The 20,217-nt window shown below is 39.2% G+C and overlaps 1 protein-coding gene across 1 annotated transcript in view; it reads left to right on the forward strand.

Moving 5' to 3' along the window:
- The window catches only part of LOC127430054 (phosphatidylinositol 3,4,5-trisphosphate 5-phosphatase 2A), a 53,051-nt gene that overhangs the window by 29,675 nt on the left and 3,159 nt on the right, over positions 1-20,217 (forward strand). Inside the window, exons 19-26 of the mRNA XM_051679491.1 lie at positions 2,787-2,876; positions 2,967-3,080; positions 5,177-5,353; positions 9,383-9,538; positions 9,638-9,719; positions 9,938-10,060; positions 14,969-15,722; positions 16,480-16,616. Coding sequence (XP_051535451.1) covers positions 2,787-2,876; positions 2,967-3,080; positions 5,177-5,353; positions 9,383-9,538; positions 9,638-9,719; positions 9,938-10,060; positions 14,969-15,722; positions 16,480-16,616 — 1,633 coding nt within the window. The remainder of the gene's footprint in view (positions 1-2,786; positions 2,877-2,966; positions 3,081-5,176; positions 5,354-9,382; positions 9,539-9,637; positions 9,720-9,937; positions 10,061-14,968; positions 15,723-16,479; positions 16,617-20,217) is intronic.

Here is a 20,217-nt window from a genome sequence, read left to right on the forward strand (position 1 = left end):
GAACATTCTAATGAATCAAATGGAGTTTTAATGCTGTTGTTTCAGTGTGGTTTGAGTCAGACAGGGAGAAGAGTAGTGGGGAGAGCACACATCCCTGGGGGGCACCAGTGCTGATCATACAGGTGCTGGAAGTGAATTTCCCCAGTCTCACTAGCTGCTGCCTGTCCGGCAGAAAGCCGATGATCCACTGACTGATAGAGGTGGGAACAGAGAATTGGGTTAATTTAGACCGGAGAATTGCTGGGATGATGCTGTTGAAAGCCGAACTGAAGTCCACAAAAAGGATCTTTGCATTTGTCCCTGGTCTGTCCAGATGTTGCAGGATTTTCTCCCCTTTTTGTGCCCAATTTGGAATGCTCAATTCCCAATGCCTCCAGGTGGCGTAGTGACTCGCCTCAATCCGGGTGGCGGAGGATGAATCTCAGTTGCTTCCACATTTGAGACAGTCAATCTGCGTATCTTATCACGTGGCTTGTTGATCGCTTTACCATGGAGACTTCACGCTATTCTCCGTGGCATCCACGCACAACTCACCACATGCCCCACTGAGAGCAAACCACACTATAGCAACCACGAGGAGGTTACCCCATGTGACACTACCCACCATAGCAACCTTGCCAATTTGGTTGCTTACGAGACCTGGCTGGAGTCACTCAGCACACCCTGGATTCGAACTTGTGACTCTAGGGATGGCAGTCAGCACCTTTACTCGCTGAGCTACCCAGGCCCCTAGATGTTGCAGGATATGATGCAATCCCTTGTTGACTGCATCATCCACAGACCTGTTTGCTGAATAAGCAAATTGAAGGGGATTCAGAAAGGGTCCAGTGATGTCTTTGATGTGGGCCAACACCAGTCTCTCAAATGACTTCATGACCACAGACGTCAGAGCCATGGGGCTGAAGTCATTAAATCCTGCGATCTTGGGTTTCTTTGGAACAGGGATGATAGTGGAGCATTTGAAGCAGTTGGGGAACTTCAGTGCTCCAGTGATGTGTTGAAGATCTGTGTGAAGATGGGGGCCAGCTGGTTGACACAGGCTTTTAGACAAGTGGGTGAAACACCGTCTGGGCCCTGTGCTTTCCTTGTTTTTGTTTCTGGAAGACCTGGCACACATCCTTTTCACAGATCTTAAGTGCAGGATGAGTAGCAGGTGGGGGGAGGAGGGGGGTTACAGGAGGTGTTGGTGTTTGTGTGAAGTGAAGGTCAGAGTGGATGTGGGGTGTTAGACTGGGCTTTTCAAATCTACAGTAAAATACATTCAGGTCATCAGCCAGTTATTGATTCGCTACAGTGTTGGGGGATGGTGTCTTGTAGTTGGTAATGTCTTTCATGCCTCTCCACACTGATGCAGGTTTGTTAGCTGAAAACTTGTTTTTAGCTTCTCAGAGTAGCTTCTCTTAGCCACTCTAATCTTCTTTGTCAGTGTGTTTTGGCCTGATTATACAAGATTTTATCCCCACTTCTGTAAGCATCCTCTTTGGCCTGACAAAGCTCCCTGAGTTTTGCTGTAAACCATGGTTTGTCATTGTTGAACATAAGTCCTAGTAGGAATGCACATATCCTCACAGAAACTGATATATGATGTCACAATATCTGCAAGCTCGTCCAGATTGGTTTCTGCAGCTTCAAAACACTCCAATCAGTGCAGTCAAAGCAAACTTGTAGTTCAATAAAATAAATAGTGTGATCCAAAATCTGAGTCCACATTGAAAATCTGGAATTCAAAACCTAATTTAAACCTAGAAATAAACAAAGTTTAAAGATCTCTAAAAAAAAATATTTTCATTTTTTTAAAGTACAAATTAGAAAAAAATTTTTATTTTAGATTCTGAACTATTTCTATTTGACTAATCAAATGTGAGGAAATTTGTGACATCATGTTAAATCTCTGTACAGACGCAGTCAGATTGAAGCACACAAGATGCTCTTAGAAACATTCTGAAATCATGCTGGATAATTACATTTATTACACGGCTCTCGAGAATATTCTGATTGGTCAATGGCGCCATCTAGTGGTTTGATACCTCAGAGTAACAACCGTACATACATGTCAAATCACTCATCCAGGTATTGTGAGTCATCGTTCCTGCTTCTGGGATCACTGTGAGATCTCTACAAGCAAGCTAATAAAATAATTTCAACTCAAATCAATGTTCCATGAGCATTTATTTATTTATTTGGCAAGTAGTCTTGTAATAAGCAGGATAATGAGCAGTCAGACGTTCATATGCACACACAAAAAAACACCAACAGACCTCAAATTGCAGGTGGAATTTAGCTGTTAAACAATTTATTTCTTGTCACTTAATTACATAATTTCAATGCAAATCAATAATTTATATTCATGTATTTATTTATTTGGTTAGTGACCATGTAATAAGTGGGATAATATACAGTCAGCCAGTCATTAATCACAAAATAAACTCCTTCAGAATGATACAAGTCCACCCTGTCGGTGTGATGACAACCGGCTGACTGTACATTAACCCTTACGTATTTTCCAAAAACATGCCAGTTATTATGAATTTTATGTAAATGTTTTAGTTATATATTTATAATTATTTTTTTATTTTTTTGTTTAATTTATTTTTTTTGTGAAAAAATAAAAAATAGAAACATATTTTAGTCCCCACTGCACATAAAAAAAATATCAGCCTAACAAAGAATTTTTTATTTTTTTATTTTAAATATTAATATCATTGATTGTGGTTTGTATATATGCCACCCACACAGACGAAAGTGAAAATGATGTTTATTTAATAATTTCATTGTGTTTCTATCAGGCTGCACTGATGATATCGTCACCAGCGATCACTCGCCCGTGTTCGGCATGTTTGAGGTCGGCGTCACCTCACAGTTTGTCTCTAAGAAAGGTATGAAACATGAATGCTTCACTCTTTTTAGGAGCGTTACATGTGTCCTGTGAAATACAAACTGTATTCTGTTCTCCTCTTCCTCTGCAGGGCTGCCGAAGTCTTCAGAACAGGCACATATCGAGTTTGAAAACATTGAAGCCATTGTTAAAACCGCCAGCAGAACCAAGTTCTTCATTGAGTTTTATTCCACGTGTCTAGAGGGTGAGAAAGCGAGGAAATGAATTCTTTAAATGTATGGCAATAAAATCTGTGTTTTCAGTATGTGTGCAGGTCAGGAGTCAGCATTCAACATTCCAACATTATCATGGTCGAAAATCTGATCTTCAAGTATTTATTGTGCTATTAAAGATGTGCTTCTATTCAAGACAACATATATAACAGCTTTCATAACACAATTAAGTTTTGTAATGTGAAGATAAATATTTGTTTCATATATAGTGCTGTCAAAAGTACCAGTACTTCGGTACCAAGTCGATACTAAAATAGAAAAGATGTGCCGATACCGGTGTTTCTGTAGTACCGGTAGTAAGAGCACCGACTCCGTTCGGTCCCCGTGTGGTGTCTGACTGACACACGACTGCTTTCAAATCCTCACGCTTATTTTAACATGTGTTCTGATACTCCTTTCACACTGAAATGGACGATTAATCAATTTAATATCGGGATATATCCTTATGTTATTACTAAACTGCGAATGGATGCGATTTAATTAAATAAATATACAGTCTGCATGTGCTGCACTCTTCAAAGGTAATTTAATGAAGCCTCTCATAAGCTGAAAATGGCACATTTATGAGTATCGCTGCTGTAGTAGATGACAGAAGAGAGCTCTCGTTCACTGTGATGCGAATTCTACGTTTTTTATTTTTATTTATTTTTTTCTCTGAAATGTGTCACTTTGGTTTTCAGTGGCATTGCATAGGTTGTAATTTTTACATTAAATGTGCAAAAAGTCTGATATGATTTATCTTTGTTTAATTTTTTACATCACAAAAACCTGCTGTTTTAACAGAGGTGTGTAGACTTTTTATATCCACTATATATATATAAATCACAGCTTTTTGAGCTGTGATAATCATGCTGTGTCATATAACCAACGTCTTATCCGGAGGTGTGAAACTGCCGTCAAAAACACTGAACCGGAAAAACCGTCATGTCAAAATAAAAGTTTGATTCAAAATAAAAGCTTGACGCGTGAAATTTAAGACATTTCGTCAGAAATAAATTACTGTTTAGTAAATGTAAAATGCACTTAATTGCTACTATTATTATTATTTATTATTATTTTAAGAAATATCTCACAAGCAAAGTGTGCTGTTGTACTGAATAGAAGTTTTCGTCAATGTTTTCAATTACGGTATAAGCCCTTTATTTCATTTATTAAAAAAATGCAATGGTATGTTTGAAAAGTAATTGTTCGATTTTCATTTGATTCAAGTTTGGATTCATTTGATTGGACACGATTTCAATGATGGATTAAACTTTAAAACGTGGAATTCAGAGCAATGTTTTGGAAAACGTTGAATATGGGGAAAAAACATTTAATTGTGAAAAAATAAAACTGAATTCATAGGCTCCTTAACTTGAAGCAATGTTTACTTCATTGAGAAACACACGAAGGAAACATGCTATTGTTATAATTCATTATTTACACTGAAATTTTTTCTGTGGTATCGAAACTGATATCGAGAGTCTTGAAGGTTGACTGGTTTTGGTACCAACTACTAAAATTTTTGGTTTTGTGGGGGCCTGGGTATCTCAGCGAGTATTGACGCTGACTATCATACCTGGAGTCGTGAGTTTGAATCCAGGGTGTGCTGAGTGACTCCAGCCAGGTCTCCTAAGCAACCAAATTGGCCCGGTTGCTAGGGAGGGTAGAGTCACATGGGGTAACCTCCTCGTGGTTGCTATAATGTGGTTCTCGCTCTCGGTGGGGTGTGTGGTGAGTTGTGCGTGAATCGCGGAGAATAGCGTGAATCCTCCACATGCGCTACATCTCCGTGGTAACGCGCTCAACAAGCCACTTGATAAAATGCGCGGATTGACGGTCTCAGACGCGGAGGCAACTGAGATTCGTCCTCCGCCACCCGGATTGAGGTGAGTCACTACACCAACACGAGGACTTAGAGCGAATTGGGAATTGAGCATTCCAAATTGGGGAGAAAATAGTATTGTGACAACACTATTCATATACTGTATATACTAGATAAGTAGGCCGGGGGGACTAGTTAGTATTTATGTTGTTAAGTAAAATATCCACTACACTCCTGATGGTCTGTCTGTCTGTCTGTACTCAGAGTTTAAGAAGAGTTATGAAAATGACACTCAGAGCAGCGACAACATTAATTTCCTGCGTGTGGGCTGGTCGTCTAAACAGCTGACGACGCTGAAGCCCATCCTGTCTGATATTGAGTATCTACAAGATCAACATCTGCTGCTCACTGTGAAATCTCTGGACGGATACGAGTCATACGGTACGCACGTGTGTGTCTTAGGTCTGAAACAAACACTTTCCAAGTATGCAAACACAGACATGAATGCTTGTGGTCCCGTTGTACGTACTTATTTGCATTCTTGTGTCACTGTGGCAGTAATGATCCTCAGTACTCAAGGGGGCGATAGAGTTTCCTTCAAATGTCTGTCATTAAACAAGGTGTTTTAATTCAGGTAACTGCAAGCAGGATGGCCGATCTACACACTGATATACAGAACATAATACAGTTTAACAACAGCAAATCAACATTTCTAAAGTGAAACACTTATTTTATACAATATTTGCTTAAACTTCACTGAAAAAAATCATTGTGTTGAAGTAAATATAGCAGTAAAAATGAAGTGCTTTTTACAGTAAATAAGTTAAAGCTGAACTTGGAAATATTAAGTAAATTCTGCATTCAAACATGAATGCTCTAGCTTATAAGTAAATATTATTTTTGAATGTTTGTTATCTTAACAATGTGTGATCATGTATCTATCCTAAAGAAGAAAGCCTTGTCATTTTTATTTCACAGGTAAATAAAATAAGTACATTTTACTTAACTTTTCAAAGCTGGTCTTCCCAGCATGCACTGAGCTTGCATGGTTTCACTGTAAACAAGTTTATTTAAATCGTTTGTTTTGTTGTTACGTTTGGTAAATTCTTGTTTTGTGAAGTCTGATATTTATTTTCTACTCAAAATGACCCGTTCATGATAAAAAAAAAAAAAAAGATCTTTTGATTGTCACCGTCATCTTGTTTTGTGCACCAAGTGTTGAGGTCTGCGAGTGCTTGTGTCCGTCGCCAGTAATGCAAGGTGATGTTGTCTCATAAACTATGTGTACCGATATAGCTGATGGAAATGCAAATTATTGCGACATAATATTTTTCCGTTTAACTCTAGTGCATAAACTCGATGTCGATACTTCAAATGTCGCAAAAAACTGCTTTGGAAACACTTTGTCGAGAAAATTTGCATTAATGCAAAAATATAGTGTCACATGACAGAATTTCCCCCGATCGTTTGCCTGTGTTAATCATGACGACAAGGTATACATCCTTGAAAGCCAGTTTATTATACGTGAAGCATTACTCGCACTGTTATGGATTACGTCATACAGATCTGATGCTGCAAACACATCTGCGTCATGACACTTCCAGGAGTGCCAACACAAATATCTCGTATCATGCACCGGTAATCGACAAGTGCAAGGAGAACAAATTAATGGCCACTCTTTGTGATTAATTTAATCGCGGTAGCCATTCGTTTATTTTTATTCGTATAAGTTGCTTTTCCACATCATTCAAAATAATAGACGGCAGTCATGGAATTAGCCCATAATACAAAAAACATATTTCAACGCACAAAGATGTTTTAAATTAAAAATAAATAAACAATACTAGGAGAAAAGCTTAAGTGTGCTTTTTCTGGAACACTAACATATAGCCCAATACTATAAAATTATTGTTTAGCTTACTTTTGAAAAAATGCTGGCAAAATTCCCTGTATTATATTAAAAAAATTACCAAATGAATAAAGCATTAAATAAAATAAATAAATGACCAAATGAAAAAATTATGTTGTTAGGCCTATATAATTGCTTTTTTTTTTCTTCCCAATTCGGAATGCTCAATTCCCAATGCGCTCTAAGTCCTCATGGTGGCGTAGTGACTCGCCTCAATCCGGGTGGCGGAGGACAAATCTCAATTGCCTCCGCGTCTTGAGACTTAGCGCGTGTGGAGGCTTCACGCTCCCACCGAGAGCGAGAACCACATTATAGCGACCATGAGGAGGTTACCCCATGTGACTCTACCCTCCCTAGCAACCGGGCCAATTTGGTTGCTTAGGAGACCTGGCTGGAGTCACTCAGCACGCCCTGGATTCGAACTCACGACTCCAGGTGTGATAGTCAACGTCAATACTCGCTGAGCTACACAGGCCTCATACTTGCCATTTCTTTACACAAACTTAAATTAGCCGTACCCTGTTCTGTAGATGAATAAAGTCGTCTGAATGACATTCTCAGAATGTTCTGCACTTTTTTTCAAGACCATAAACTATAAGAACTATTTGTGCAATGCTGAGTTCACTTTCAGAAAACAAGCTTTTGAACATTTTAAATATGTTAAATCTAACCCTCTTTACCTCGGATCACGTTTGCTGAGCTTCTTCAGAAAATGTAAATCGCATTATGATGCTAAAATTAATTTTAGATGATAATCGAGTTCAGTTGGTCGTTAAAAGTTGCTGGACAAATATGCAGGACATAATGCAGTTGTGATGGCGATGCTTTAGATTAGATGATTGTTTAAAATATCCTATTGAATATCAGGAATGTATCATATGTAAACACTGATATTACACCGCATCATTGTTTGTTTAATAGTTGTGCACACAGCACATACACATCGATGGATGCTCCTGATACTGACACTGAAAGTTTCCCCCATTACTTAGTGCAGGTTGCCAGCTTGAACAGGGCCATGACGATTCGCTTTCGGGTCGAAACCGGTGGCAACCTGCGATAGACGCAACATCAGGACCGATATTACAGTCCTATCAGAAGTGCAACTGTTCCCTTTTGATTGCAATTCCTCATCTTCTGATTGCAAAATCTAATTGCTTAAAAGTAAGCTGACTAATTTCAATGAATTGTCTCAATACTCTCCCCATTTTACCAAAACTTCCGTGGGGAACAAAATTTGGGACATCTGGGAGGCGAAAGCTACACAATTAGCGATAAACACACATTTCTGTATGGAAACGGCTTAAGGACAGATTTCTTTTGCAATAAACCAAAACTTATGCGACAGAGTGTTTTTTTTAAGCATGACGTCATCACGCACACCATTTTTATCGATAAAAGGCCATTTGAAAGGAAACAGGCAGAAGATGGCAAAAAAATGTTTACGCAAAAACAGCGCGATAAAGGGATGGAAACTAGGTTATTGACTTCATAGCATACATTACGTTTCTATGTGAGAGGCTTCCGCATGTCATGTGGTACATGATTAAACGTGTGTTTGTAAGGAAAATTCAAAATGTGACATGTTCTAATGAGTATATTAAAGGACCATGTATAATACATTAAGTAAAACTTACTGAATTTACTAAAATGTTTAAGTTAAATATACTCATTTGAATCAATATTATGTCATGAAGTTGAGTACATTTTAATGTTATGATTAACTGTGTGCGAAAACTTGGGAAATAAAAATTAAGTAAATCGTACTGGTCATTTTTTTGCAAACAGATATTGTTTTCTATCCACTGACAAATTTATTGGTAGATTTTGGGACTAATGCAAGGGAAAGTTAACACTTGTGTCAGTCGGCCAAGCGGACACCGTTATCGGCCGATGCTGATAATCACAAAATGGCCAAATATCGGCCAATTAATTGGCCTGACCGATATATCGGTCTATCACTACAAGTTTCTATTCAGACTGTTCCTACCTCATGACAGTAGTTGAACTGAAAGAGAAATCTGACCATAGAAGAAGACGCTAATTATTGCTACAGCGCCCCGTGAGGCAACTTTGAGAATGCAACACATTCTTGCAATGCATTTTGAATTGAGCTTGGACTCATTTTGGAACACAATGGCATGGTAATTCTCTAACATAAGCAAAAAACTTGACTTGATAAAGTGTTTTAAAGTGACATTCTACACTTTTAAAGTTAACTGATGTTATTTTATTCTTAAGAGTATTCTGGGTTCAGTACAAGTTGAGCTCAATCGACAGCATTTGTGTCATAATGTTGATTACAACAAAAAATAATGTCGACTTGTTCCTCCTTTTCTTTAAATGTGTGTTCCAGTGAGACACTTACAATGGAAGTCAATGGGGTCAATCTGTAAACATTAAAATACTCACTGTTTCTGTGTTCTGCAGTGATGGATGATGGTTTAATACTGTTCTTTTGACTGTTTCTTATACAGTATTTGTTGTTTGCATGTGTTTTTAGTTTTCTATACATTTATAAAATAACTAACTCTGAGCTCTGTATGTGTGTTTGTGTGTAGGTGAGTGTGTGTTGGCACTGAAGTCGATGATTGGCAGCACAACGCAGCAGTTTCACACATATCTGTCTCACCGCGGTGAAGAGACCGGAAACATCCGTGGGTCCATGAGGGTCAGAGTGCCGTCAGAACGCATGGGCACCAGAGAACGACTCTATGGTACTGAGAGAGTCTGCGTGTGTGTTGTTAATAGTTTAGTCGTTTAGCTTGATTCTTTGTTGTGTATTTGTGATTGATTTGTCTCTCTGGTTTGTTCAGAGTGGATCAGTGTTGATAATGATGAGACTGGTGGACCAAAAGGCAGAACGCTGCCAACTAGAGCCGGACACGATTATGTCAAGTGAGTCAAGATCCAGTTTAAATCTCCATTTACTAATGCATTTAGGGGATTTTTTAAAATCACAATATCGCATTAGTCACCTGATTTATTTGTAGTGGTGCTTATTTTCAGATGGTATGTGTTTATAGTTTTAACAAGTTTACAAATCAAATGGTGTTTTTAAGAACAAACGCTTGCTCTGAAATTTAAAGGTGTGTCTAACGGGTTTGTTCCTCTAGACCAACAACAAGCAGGAAGTTGGGGTCAGCTGACCTCGGGAAAGTGTCAGAGGAGGGTGACAAGAGCATCAGCGGGCGTCATATACACACACACACTACTAAAGACGACAACACACAGAACAGGTGAAGACGCACTCATATATAGTCTTAGTCAACATGGAATCAAAACGGACTCTTTTCACTTTCTTATTTAATGTATCCATTTGCTTTGGAATAACTTGAAAGATGCATCAGTGCACATCATTCTAAAGAAACAAAGGCCCTGATTTACTAAAGGTTTGGGTGTATAAAAACGTGCAAAATCAGTAGCACGCAAAAAAAAAAAAAAAAGGTTCGAGCTGATCTACTAACGCAGATTGCATCTTTTTTTTTTTCTCCCCAATTTGGAATTCCCAATGCGCTCTAAGTCCTCGTGGTGGTGTAGTGACTCGTCTCAATCCGGGTGGTGGAGGACGAATCTCAGTTGCCTCCGCGTCTGAGACCATCAATCCACGCATCTTATCATGTGGCTTGTTGAGTGCGTTACCGGCATCCACACACAACTCGCCAAGCGCCCCACCGAGAGCGAGAACCACTTTATAGCAACCACGAGGAGGTTACCCCATGTGACTCTACCCTTCCTAGCAACCGGGCCAATTTGGGTGCTTAGGAGACCTGGCTGAAGTCACTCAGCACGCCCTGGATTCGAACTCACGACTCGCGAGGCCCCCGGGCAGATTGCATCTTTAAGATGCGCAGAATAGCGCATCTTGTCAATTTTTGCATGTTTATCTGAAATGAATACGCAATTTAGAGCCGTGCCTAGGTGTCAATTCACATGAATCAAATTGCACCTGCAAAGGGATTTATCAGGCCTAAAAGTCATTTCAGAATCAGAAACTACAAGAGCAAATTAATACGAATGAAAGGCAGGTATTAGTCTGATTTGCACTGTGCATCATGCTGTCATTGTGACAAAAAGGAGACTTTGAGAACAGATAATATGTAGAACACCCTTTATTGACATGCATTAATGTGAAATTAAATGAGTACTTATTCGATTATTTTAAAACTCAATATCATAACTGATAACATCATAAACCTACTAACAATTTATGTCCAAATTATGTCGTTATAATCATTGTTTTTACCTGCCCAAATATTGCTAAATATTTTAAGTGGCGGTTCTTTCCAGTACTCGAAGCAGGCCGATACACACCTGTATGCCGAACAGGTTTCGTCTTAATCCCGTGAAACGATCAGGGAGCGCAAGTTCTGTACCGTGCAGCATCCCATGTCTCTCTCGTGTGCAGCTAACTTTGCCATATGGTCAAGATAATAGCGGCTTGAAATTCAGATTAAATTCAGAAGTATACATCAGTGGTGCGATGGCTTAACGGGCACATAATATTGTATTTTCTTTGTGAATTATGAAAATTTTGAAGTGAAGTGTGTCATGTCCATTCTCATCAATTACTCTCACACTTCTTAAATAGCAGGGATTTTATGATGATATCATACAATCCTATAAATAAACATATAAATGCCATATTGAATAAAAATAAAATGGTATTTAGTGAGAGATGTACTGTAATTGCATTTGGTGCAAGTACCACACGCAAAAGCCTCGTTTTGGAAGGTGTGTCCAACATATTTGCACGTGTAGTTATTTTTGCGATTTTTCATAGTAAATCCCTCACAAACCGCCCACGACGTGCACACACCATTTTAAGATTGCACAAGCAAATTAGCACCCGTTATTTGAGATCTTGGATAAATCGGGGCCAAAATGTTTGTCCTCAATCTTTCATCAAAATGTATCAACATACTCCACCTCTGAAACCACTTTCCTTGTCGTCTGACGTTATCCAGCCCTCTTATTTTTCTTATTTTGTTTGATGGAGAGACACTTTACACCAGTGGTTCTAAACTGGTTCTGCTTGGGGACCCAGATTTTACATTGGACGTCAAGTGGCGACCCAATACAGTATGAAATGCAACCTGTATTTAATGTAGCCTGAGTCGCATATTCTTTAATCTTCTGTAGTTTAGTTCATGGTTTAAGTATAAGGGCATGTTTCAAGTGGCATTATTTTTGTTGTCCATTAGTCTTGGAGGCCCAGACTTTAAAGCCCTTCACGAACCCTTATATAGACAATGCAATGCCATATAAGCACAGGTAAGATCATGGATGGCTCATCATTACTGTAGGTTGGTCGATGTAGGTAGTCTTTCTAAAAATAATAATAAATTTAGCTGCAAGCAGCAATTGTCTGGGTTCAAGCCTTTTAAGAACTTTCAAAGTATGCAAAAAAGGTATGTATTTATATATGTATATGTACTTTGTAAGTTGCTGAATTTGCAAACTGGTGTTAAATATGACTTTGATGTCTTGTGTTCAATGATCCTGAAACAGGATAATTGTTATGGTGGTCATTTTTTATTTTTTACTTTTTAACTGTTATAAAGCCACAAAGCACCCAATCTCCAAAAAGGTTTTAGAAATTCAAATATTTATTTTAGGAATTATAGGCTTTTGGATACACTTGTTCAAACCGACGCCTGACCAATTAGTTGGCTTATATCTTCACAACGCTTCGAATCAAAATTCCTTTGATAACTTTTTGTCATAAGGGTTCATAGTAGACACACACCAATTTTTGTGAGAATTGGATATACGGCCTAGGAGGAGTTTGAAAAAGTTACTTTTTAAGAAAATTAGAATAGCGGAAACAATTTATAAAATGCAATAAAACGAAGATAGAAATTTAGTAGGTCTTGGTGCAAGGAATTATAGGCAAAAATAATTTTGAGATTATTCAACTCTGTTGTGGAGTTATTGGTGAAAATGCAAATGTCCTTGTTATAGCGCCAACTTGTGGCCAATTTTCATAAAACTTGGTACACAGCCTCATTCTGACACTGTCTACAAATGTCTCAAGTTTTGTAACGGTCGGCCTTTCAGATTTGATGTTATTAGCTGCTGAAATTTGATTGGCTGCTGGCGGCCATGTTTTTTTATTTGTCTTACTGATATTGTAGGATATGTTGGCCTTTGGCCTCTACAAGATTCATACAATTTTCAACTTAATTGATCATATGGTTGTGGAGTTATGAGCAGTTGTTTGTTGTAGCGCCCCCTATAGGCGAATTTTTTTGCAACTTTGCGTGCCTCCTCAAAATGTCCTGTTGTCTATGTGTATCAAGTTTCGTAACATTTGGCCTTTTCGTTTGGTAGATATTGGTCAATACATACAAAATGGACGACACCTGACCAATTTGTTGGCTTATATCTTCGCAAAGCTTCAACGAATCAAAATTCCTTTGATAACGTTTTTTCATGAGGGTACATAGTAGACACACCCTAATTTTCGTGCGAATCGGACTTAGGGCCTAGGAGGAGTTCGAAAAAGTATGTTTTTCGAATTATGCAAATTAGCGCCGGAATTTTCATGATGGAAATTAAATTGGAGATATACGTTTTTTTCCCATCTTGAGGAATCCAATGATTTAAGACACTTGAGTGTGCGACAAACGGTTTAGGAGTTATGGGCCAAAACTTAAACATGATCACTATAGCGCCACCTTGAGGCTGATCGGGCCAAAACTTTGATACACTGTAGTACTCTGGGGGACTACCTTCTCTCAGAGTTTCAGCTCTATGACTTACGGTTTGGTCTGCATGATCAGTTTTAGGGCAGAATAATAATAATAAAAATAAAAATCCTTACAATTACAATAGGGTTTCAGCCCTCCAGGCTTGAACCCCTAATAACAGTAAATTGTATTTGCTATGAAAAAAATAGTAGTCTAAATACATTTAGAAATTTAAACTACAACTGCCACTATTGTAATAAAAATGCCTTATAGGTTAATTAATATGAAACTATACCATTTTTGTCAAAATACAACAGTTACTGTTACTACTGTAAAATCGTGATCAGTTTTAGAAAGTGTGATGTGTAATTTGACAAAAACCTTTATTTTGGTGCATGCCACACTGTTGTCTCCTTATTGCTGTTTGGCAAACTAATTCAGAGGTTTGACATCCTCGATAGCACTTTCTCACTAGAATTCAAATGGGTTGCATCAATTTTGTGGTGTGTGTCGTGATATCAGGGGAACCCCAGTTGTCCACTGCAAGTGAATGGGTGCCCAAATTTTGATGCTCCAAAAAACACATAAAGGCAACATAAAAGTAATCCATAAGACTCCAGTGGTTTAATCCATGTCTTCAGAAGTGATATGATAGGCGTGGGTGAGAAACAGATCAATATTTAAGTCCTTTTTTACTATAAATTCTCATCTCTGCCTAGTAGGGGCGATATGCATGAAGAATTTGAATCGCCAAAAAGACGAGAAGAATGTGAAAGTGAAAGTGGAGATTTATAGTAAGAAAGTACTTAAATATTGATCTGTTTCTCACCCACACCTATCATATCACTTCTGAAGACATGGATTAAACCACTCGAGTTTTATGGATTACTTTTATGCTGCCTTTATGTGCTTTTTGGAGCATCAAAATGTAGGCACCCATTCACTTGCATTGTATGGATCTACAGAGCTGAAATATTCTTCTAAAAATCTTCATTTCTGTTCATCAGAAGAAAGAAAGTCAAACACATCTGGGACGGCGTGAGGGTGAGTAAATGATGAGAGAATTTTAATTTTTGGGTGAACTTTAAGGTAATTAAATTTGCCTCAGTGCTCTGAAATGGAAAAATATTCAATGGATGAAGAACACTGGCATTGTTCTTTGCCTGCTGTCCGCGTTCATCGACATCGAGTCTATCCTGAATGTCCTGTTTCACTCGCAAATGCATCACATTATGCACGTACAATTGGCTAAAAATGCAGTTTTAATGTCGACTGAACAAATAAAAATGGAACTGTCCATAAAGTCTTTTCTTGATAAGAGAAAACCAAGCTTCACACTTAAAAAAGCTATCACTTTCATTTTACTGTATGTGTCATATTTAGACTGTTAACATCCACCTCCTGAAATAAATTCTTCTTAAAATGTTGTTTTTTTAATTTGTTTTGGTTTGTCAGAGGGAAACAGGATCCTTTTGAAGGTGATGCCGCAACATGCAAAAACAGCTTCAATAACCCCGCCTACTACATTCTAGAAGGAGTTCCCAACCAATCAGCAGCTTTGGCCTCTGACATGCTCCCAAGCTCCGCCCTCCCTCCTGTATCCAATAAAACAGCTCCCCTTATGGGTGGCATGGGGAAAAACAAGCCACCCAGTGGCAGCTCAGTGCAGGGCCGCAGGCAGACAAGTGGACGCCCGGTTCGCCCCATCAGCGAGGAAGGGTCCTCAGAGGATGACGCCAACATCGGTGGTCACATCGGGTCGCTAAATCGCCCTCCGCCTGATTTCCCCCCTCCCCCACTACCCAAAGGAGCTCTAGAGATGGCGGAAAACTCCTTTGGCAAACCACGGATGTTTCCGGATCTCGCCGATGTCCTGCCCGCGTCTGCGGTTACTTCAAAACCTCTGTCATCTCCCAGTTTCATACCTCCCTCTGGAGGAGGCGTGGCCTTCTGCCTGGAATCTCCGCCCATGCTGAACCCAAGTGACACCCCATTTCGTCGAGGGGGCGGGGCTTCGGGACTGGATGACCAGTCGTGTTCAGTGTTGCAGATGGCCAAGACGTTGAGTGAAGTGGAGTATCCGTCAGGGCGAGAGCGGGGATGCACTGGGGGGGTGATGAAGGGGGCGGGCGCTCCTCACCTGCGCGGTCTGACCTTCCCCCCACGCTCCATACAGGAGGAGAGCATCGCAGAAGACCTGCCTGAGGAGGTGAGTCCAAAAACGCAGACTCAAATCAAATCTGGGCTCCGTTTATACCTGATAGTGATCATTTGCTGGAAAAGTTACAATTTAAAAAAAATGACTGGACATGATTTATATGGAGCTGAATGCACATTATCTACAATTTGTGATATTTAGTAATAAGAGATTTGGGGCTCTATTTTAAGCCCTGCGCTATGTGATACGTCATGCACACAAAGTCAGTGCGTATGGTCATGAAGTTTAGGTATTTTCGTGCAAGCGTGCTCTAAGCCTAGGCGCAAGTGGGTTTGGTGAAATTACGTGTGCAAAGCGCTAATGGGCTGGGTCGAGTGCAATTTAACTCTGAGGTTCTTCTCCGGTTATTGCAGCGTCTGCGTCCTATGATATAACTGTCCATTCACTGTCAAGCATCATCGATATAAACAAAGACGGCACATTCATATGAAGTTGGTCGTGTAAATGGACTGTATGCAATCAATTAGAAGAATAGAAATATGGATTTACCATTTTAACTGGATTTAAAGGCAGTAACTGTAATCTGATTACAAGAGTTAAACTACTTTTTTTAACTTAAGTAATTAATTACAGTAGCTAGTAACTTTGTAACCAGATAACACCCAACACTGGTCACAATAATTCAAACTTCCCCAGTAATGTTAAACTTCATAAAGCATCAAATTGTCATATTCACGCACATAAATGAATAAATGAGATTGTAAATGATAAAATTACAGCAAACAGTTTGGTGGTTGTGTGTGTGAAGGGTCTGTGGCACGCAGGCAGCAGCTGCAGCAGTCTGTCAGTTGACTGCAGTGTTGGCGAGTGGCTGCAGAGACTCGGCATGCAGCATTATGAGGAGGGACTCCTGCACAACGGCTGGGACGACCTGGAGTTCCTCAGGTACACATCACACACGCTTCCTCTCTGACCTGTTGGAAATTAAATGCTAGTGTACTGCATACTCTATATAGTAAAATAGTATGTCAAACTGTATGCAGTATGCAGCAATTAAAGTTTCAATTGGTAGAATGCTACATTATCATCATGACCTCATTACATTAAATTTTTTTTTCTTCCCAAATTTGGAATGCCCAATTCCCAATGCGCTCTAAGTCCTCGTGGTGGCGTAGTGACTCGCCTCAATCCGGGTTTCGGAGGACGAATCTCAGTTGCCTCCGCGTCTGAGACCGTCAATCCGCGCATTTTATCACGTGACTTGTTGAGCGCGTTACCGCAGAGACGTAGCGCGTGTGGAGGCTTCACGCTATTCTCCACGGCATCCACGCACAACTCACCGCGAGAACCACATTATAGTGACCACGAGGAGGTTACCCCATGTGACTCTACCCTCCCTAGCAACTGGGCCAATTTGGTTGCTTAGGAGACCTGACTGGAGTCACTTAGCACACCCTGGATTCAAACTTGCGACTCCAGGTGTGGTAGTCAGCATCAATATTCACTGAGCTACACAGGCCCCACTAAGGCTATGTCTTCATTAATCCAGATACATTTGAAAACAACGCTTTCCTTTTTTAAAATGCTCTCCGTCCACACTGCCATTTTCCAAAAGTTGCTCAGCCACACTGAAATGCTTAAATCCCCTTACTGCATCACATGACTGCAGGGCCGCCGCTGGCCAAATTGAAGCCCCTACGCATCGTTGTTGCGAGGTGTTGTGCAAATCGTCTGTGTTCCGTGACTGCTACCGGGTCCTTGAATAACGTATAATGTGCGAGTAAGGGCGGCAGGTGGAGTTTCTGGTGCCCTCCTAGGGAGTTGGTGCACTACGCAGACTGCGTGATATGCGTATAGTGAGTGGCAGTACTGCATGATTGCATCACATGATAACAAATATGTCACTGTTTTCAGATATCTCCAGTTTCCAGTCCAAATTACAACGTGAAGACAGCGTTTTCAAATTTATCCATTTGGAAGAGCATTTTCAAAAAGCTACATTTTTGCTGACAATAACACTGTCTCAGTGTGGACGGAAGACCAAAACGTAGAGAAAAAGATGCGTAAAACGTATTAGTGTGGACGTGGTGTGTAAATTTGAAAACTGCTGTCTTCGCGTTGCACGGAGATACTTGAAAACAACGTAATTGTTGTCATGTGACGCAGCCATGTGATTTATTCAACCCAAATGTTGTAACGCCGTTGTTGTGCTTGCTATCCACTTAGTAGGGCTGGCAGGGATATTGATACAGATTTTTCGTTTCGATTCCAGTTCTGTTCAATCTGATATCGATCCATATGTGTATATTATGATAAAAATGTCCATTTAGTTTACATATGAAAGAAATTCTCTTTCAGCTAATGCTGCTAATTATACAGGGGACCTTCTAACTAGGTTCATTATGAAAATATAAATTTTACTAATTAGTTTTTCATCACTTTGGTCACATTTTAGCTTTTTAAAAATGATCAAATCCACAAATTCCAGCAATAAATACTATGTTTATTGTTTACATGCATAATTTGTACTATTTACAATTATTTACATTGATTACTAAAAGCAGGTACCGTCTCTTTAAGAAAACCAGCAGTTCTGTAAATGAGCGCATATTAATGAGGAGACTTGAATGGCTTTATCTCATCTGTGCTATATGTGATTAGAATTAAATGTTTATTTTTTGTTGTTTTTGATCAACTACTGACTACTGTAAAGAACAGAAAGAATATTGAAAGAGACATTATTCAGTGACAAACGGATTGTGTGGATCTCGTCTTTGGACACACAGAACGAGTCAAAACAAACTTTTACTCTCAACATGCTGTGAAAGGATCTCGCGGCTGAACTTCTTCACCACTATACTACTCAATCACTGTTGAGAGGAATCTAAACTAGTGATCGACCGATATAGCGCTGTTGCTGATAAATCATTTTTTAATTATCAGCATCGGCTGATAAATTGTCCCATTTCGCTGATTTGTTTCTTAAGGCCCCAAGGGCGCCGAGAGTCATCTGCTTGCACTTGAAGGAGCTATCCGAGACATGTAAACGACCAATCACAGTTCGCTTTGTTGTTACGTGTCATCGTGTTACTACAATAATAGACCGGCGTGCAACACAGTCTCATTTAAACGGTCCGCATATCGGAGCCGTGGCAGATGTGTATGTAAGTGATCATTTACAGTCAGTTATTATCGCCAGTAATCCCCGACAGGGTGATCAGGACACCGAGGTGAAGCGGAGAATCTTGTATCATCCTGGAGGGGTTTATTTTGCGATAACCTGCTGACTGCTCATTATCCTGCTTATTACACAACTACTAACCAAATAAATACATACATGGACATAAAATATTGATTTGCGTTGAAATTATGTAATTGTGTGAGAATAAATAAATCGCTGAAGAGCTAAAATTGTTTATTTAGTAATTAATGACTGTCTGACTGCTCATTATCCTGCTTATTACACGACTACTAACCAAATAAACAAATAAATGCACATGAAACATTGATATGAGTTGAGATTATGTTATTAGATTGCTTGTAGAGATCTCACAGTGATCCGAGCAGCAGGAAAGATGATATGCCTGATATGTGGATGAGCGGTTGTTACTGAGAAATATCAGACCACTAGATGGCGCCATTGACCAATCAGAATAGAGTATTCCAGAGAGCAACTTAAAGTAAAAGTGCTATTATGTGCGCTGTGAGTAAATGTCATGTTCACTGTGCACTGTATGTACAGTTAGTTTAATTTGGACTTTTGTGAGAAAACGTGAGTGCTATTGCGCACATTTCGTCAGTGGTTGCTGGACAACTGTGTGCAGCGTTATATTAACAGTTTCTTTATGTGCAAATATATTACTAAAATTGGATGACAGAAATCAGAACAAACTGCTATCTACCGTTTAAAACAGAATCTTAAAAAAAAAAAAAAAATGTGTTTCTTACAAAGTTAACGTTTTTTGTGACATTTTTAGTAAATAGTGCTAAATAAGAGTTTATTCATTTTTAATGTTATTTTCTGTATTAAATTGTGTGATATATCAATATTATATCAGCCACCCTGGTTTCTGATATCAATCTAAACATTTACCAGCCAGATGCCCAATATGTACATTTTAGTCACATAGTATGAAATTTGCTTGCAAATGTGAGTGATTTTCTTTCATTGTGGTGGATGGTTGCGCAATGAGTAAAAGATCGATCTTGGGATTTAAGAATCGATATGAAGATCGTGTTGCATCGGAAAATCTATATTTTTACCCACTTCTATTTGAAAGTGTTTTTAAAGAGAAATGCTACTTTGTACAGCCTTCAAATTGCATTTTAAACCGGAAGTGGAGATTACGCAGGGCCACACTTCTGTCGGTTTTTTTTTTTGGGGGGGGGGGGGGTTTGCATACACATTAAGATGTAGTAAGCATTTTTAGATTTCAGTGTGGACGAGCAACTTCTGGAAAACATTTGAAAAGGGCAGGATGGAGAACATTTCTAAAATGAAAACGGTGTTTTTAAATTCATCCGGATTAATGCACTGTAAAAAATG

This window comes from Myxocyprinus asiaticus, chromosome 39, assembly GCF_019703515.2.
Source record: "Myxocyprinus asiaticus isolate MX2 ecotype Aquarium Trade chromosome 39, UBuf_Myxa_2, whole genome shotgun sequence".
Lineage (NCBI taxonomy): Eukaryota > Metazoa > Chordata > Actinopteri > Cypriniformes > Catostomidae > Myxocyprinus > Myxocyprinus asiaticus.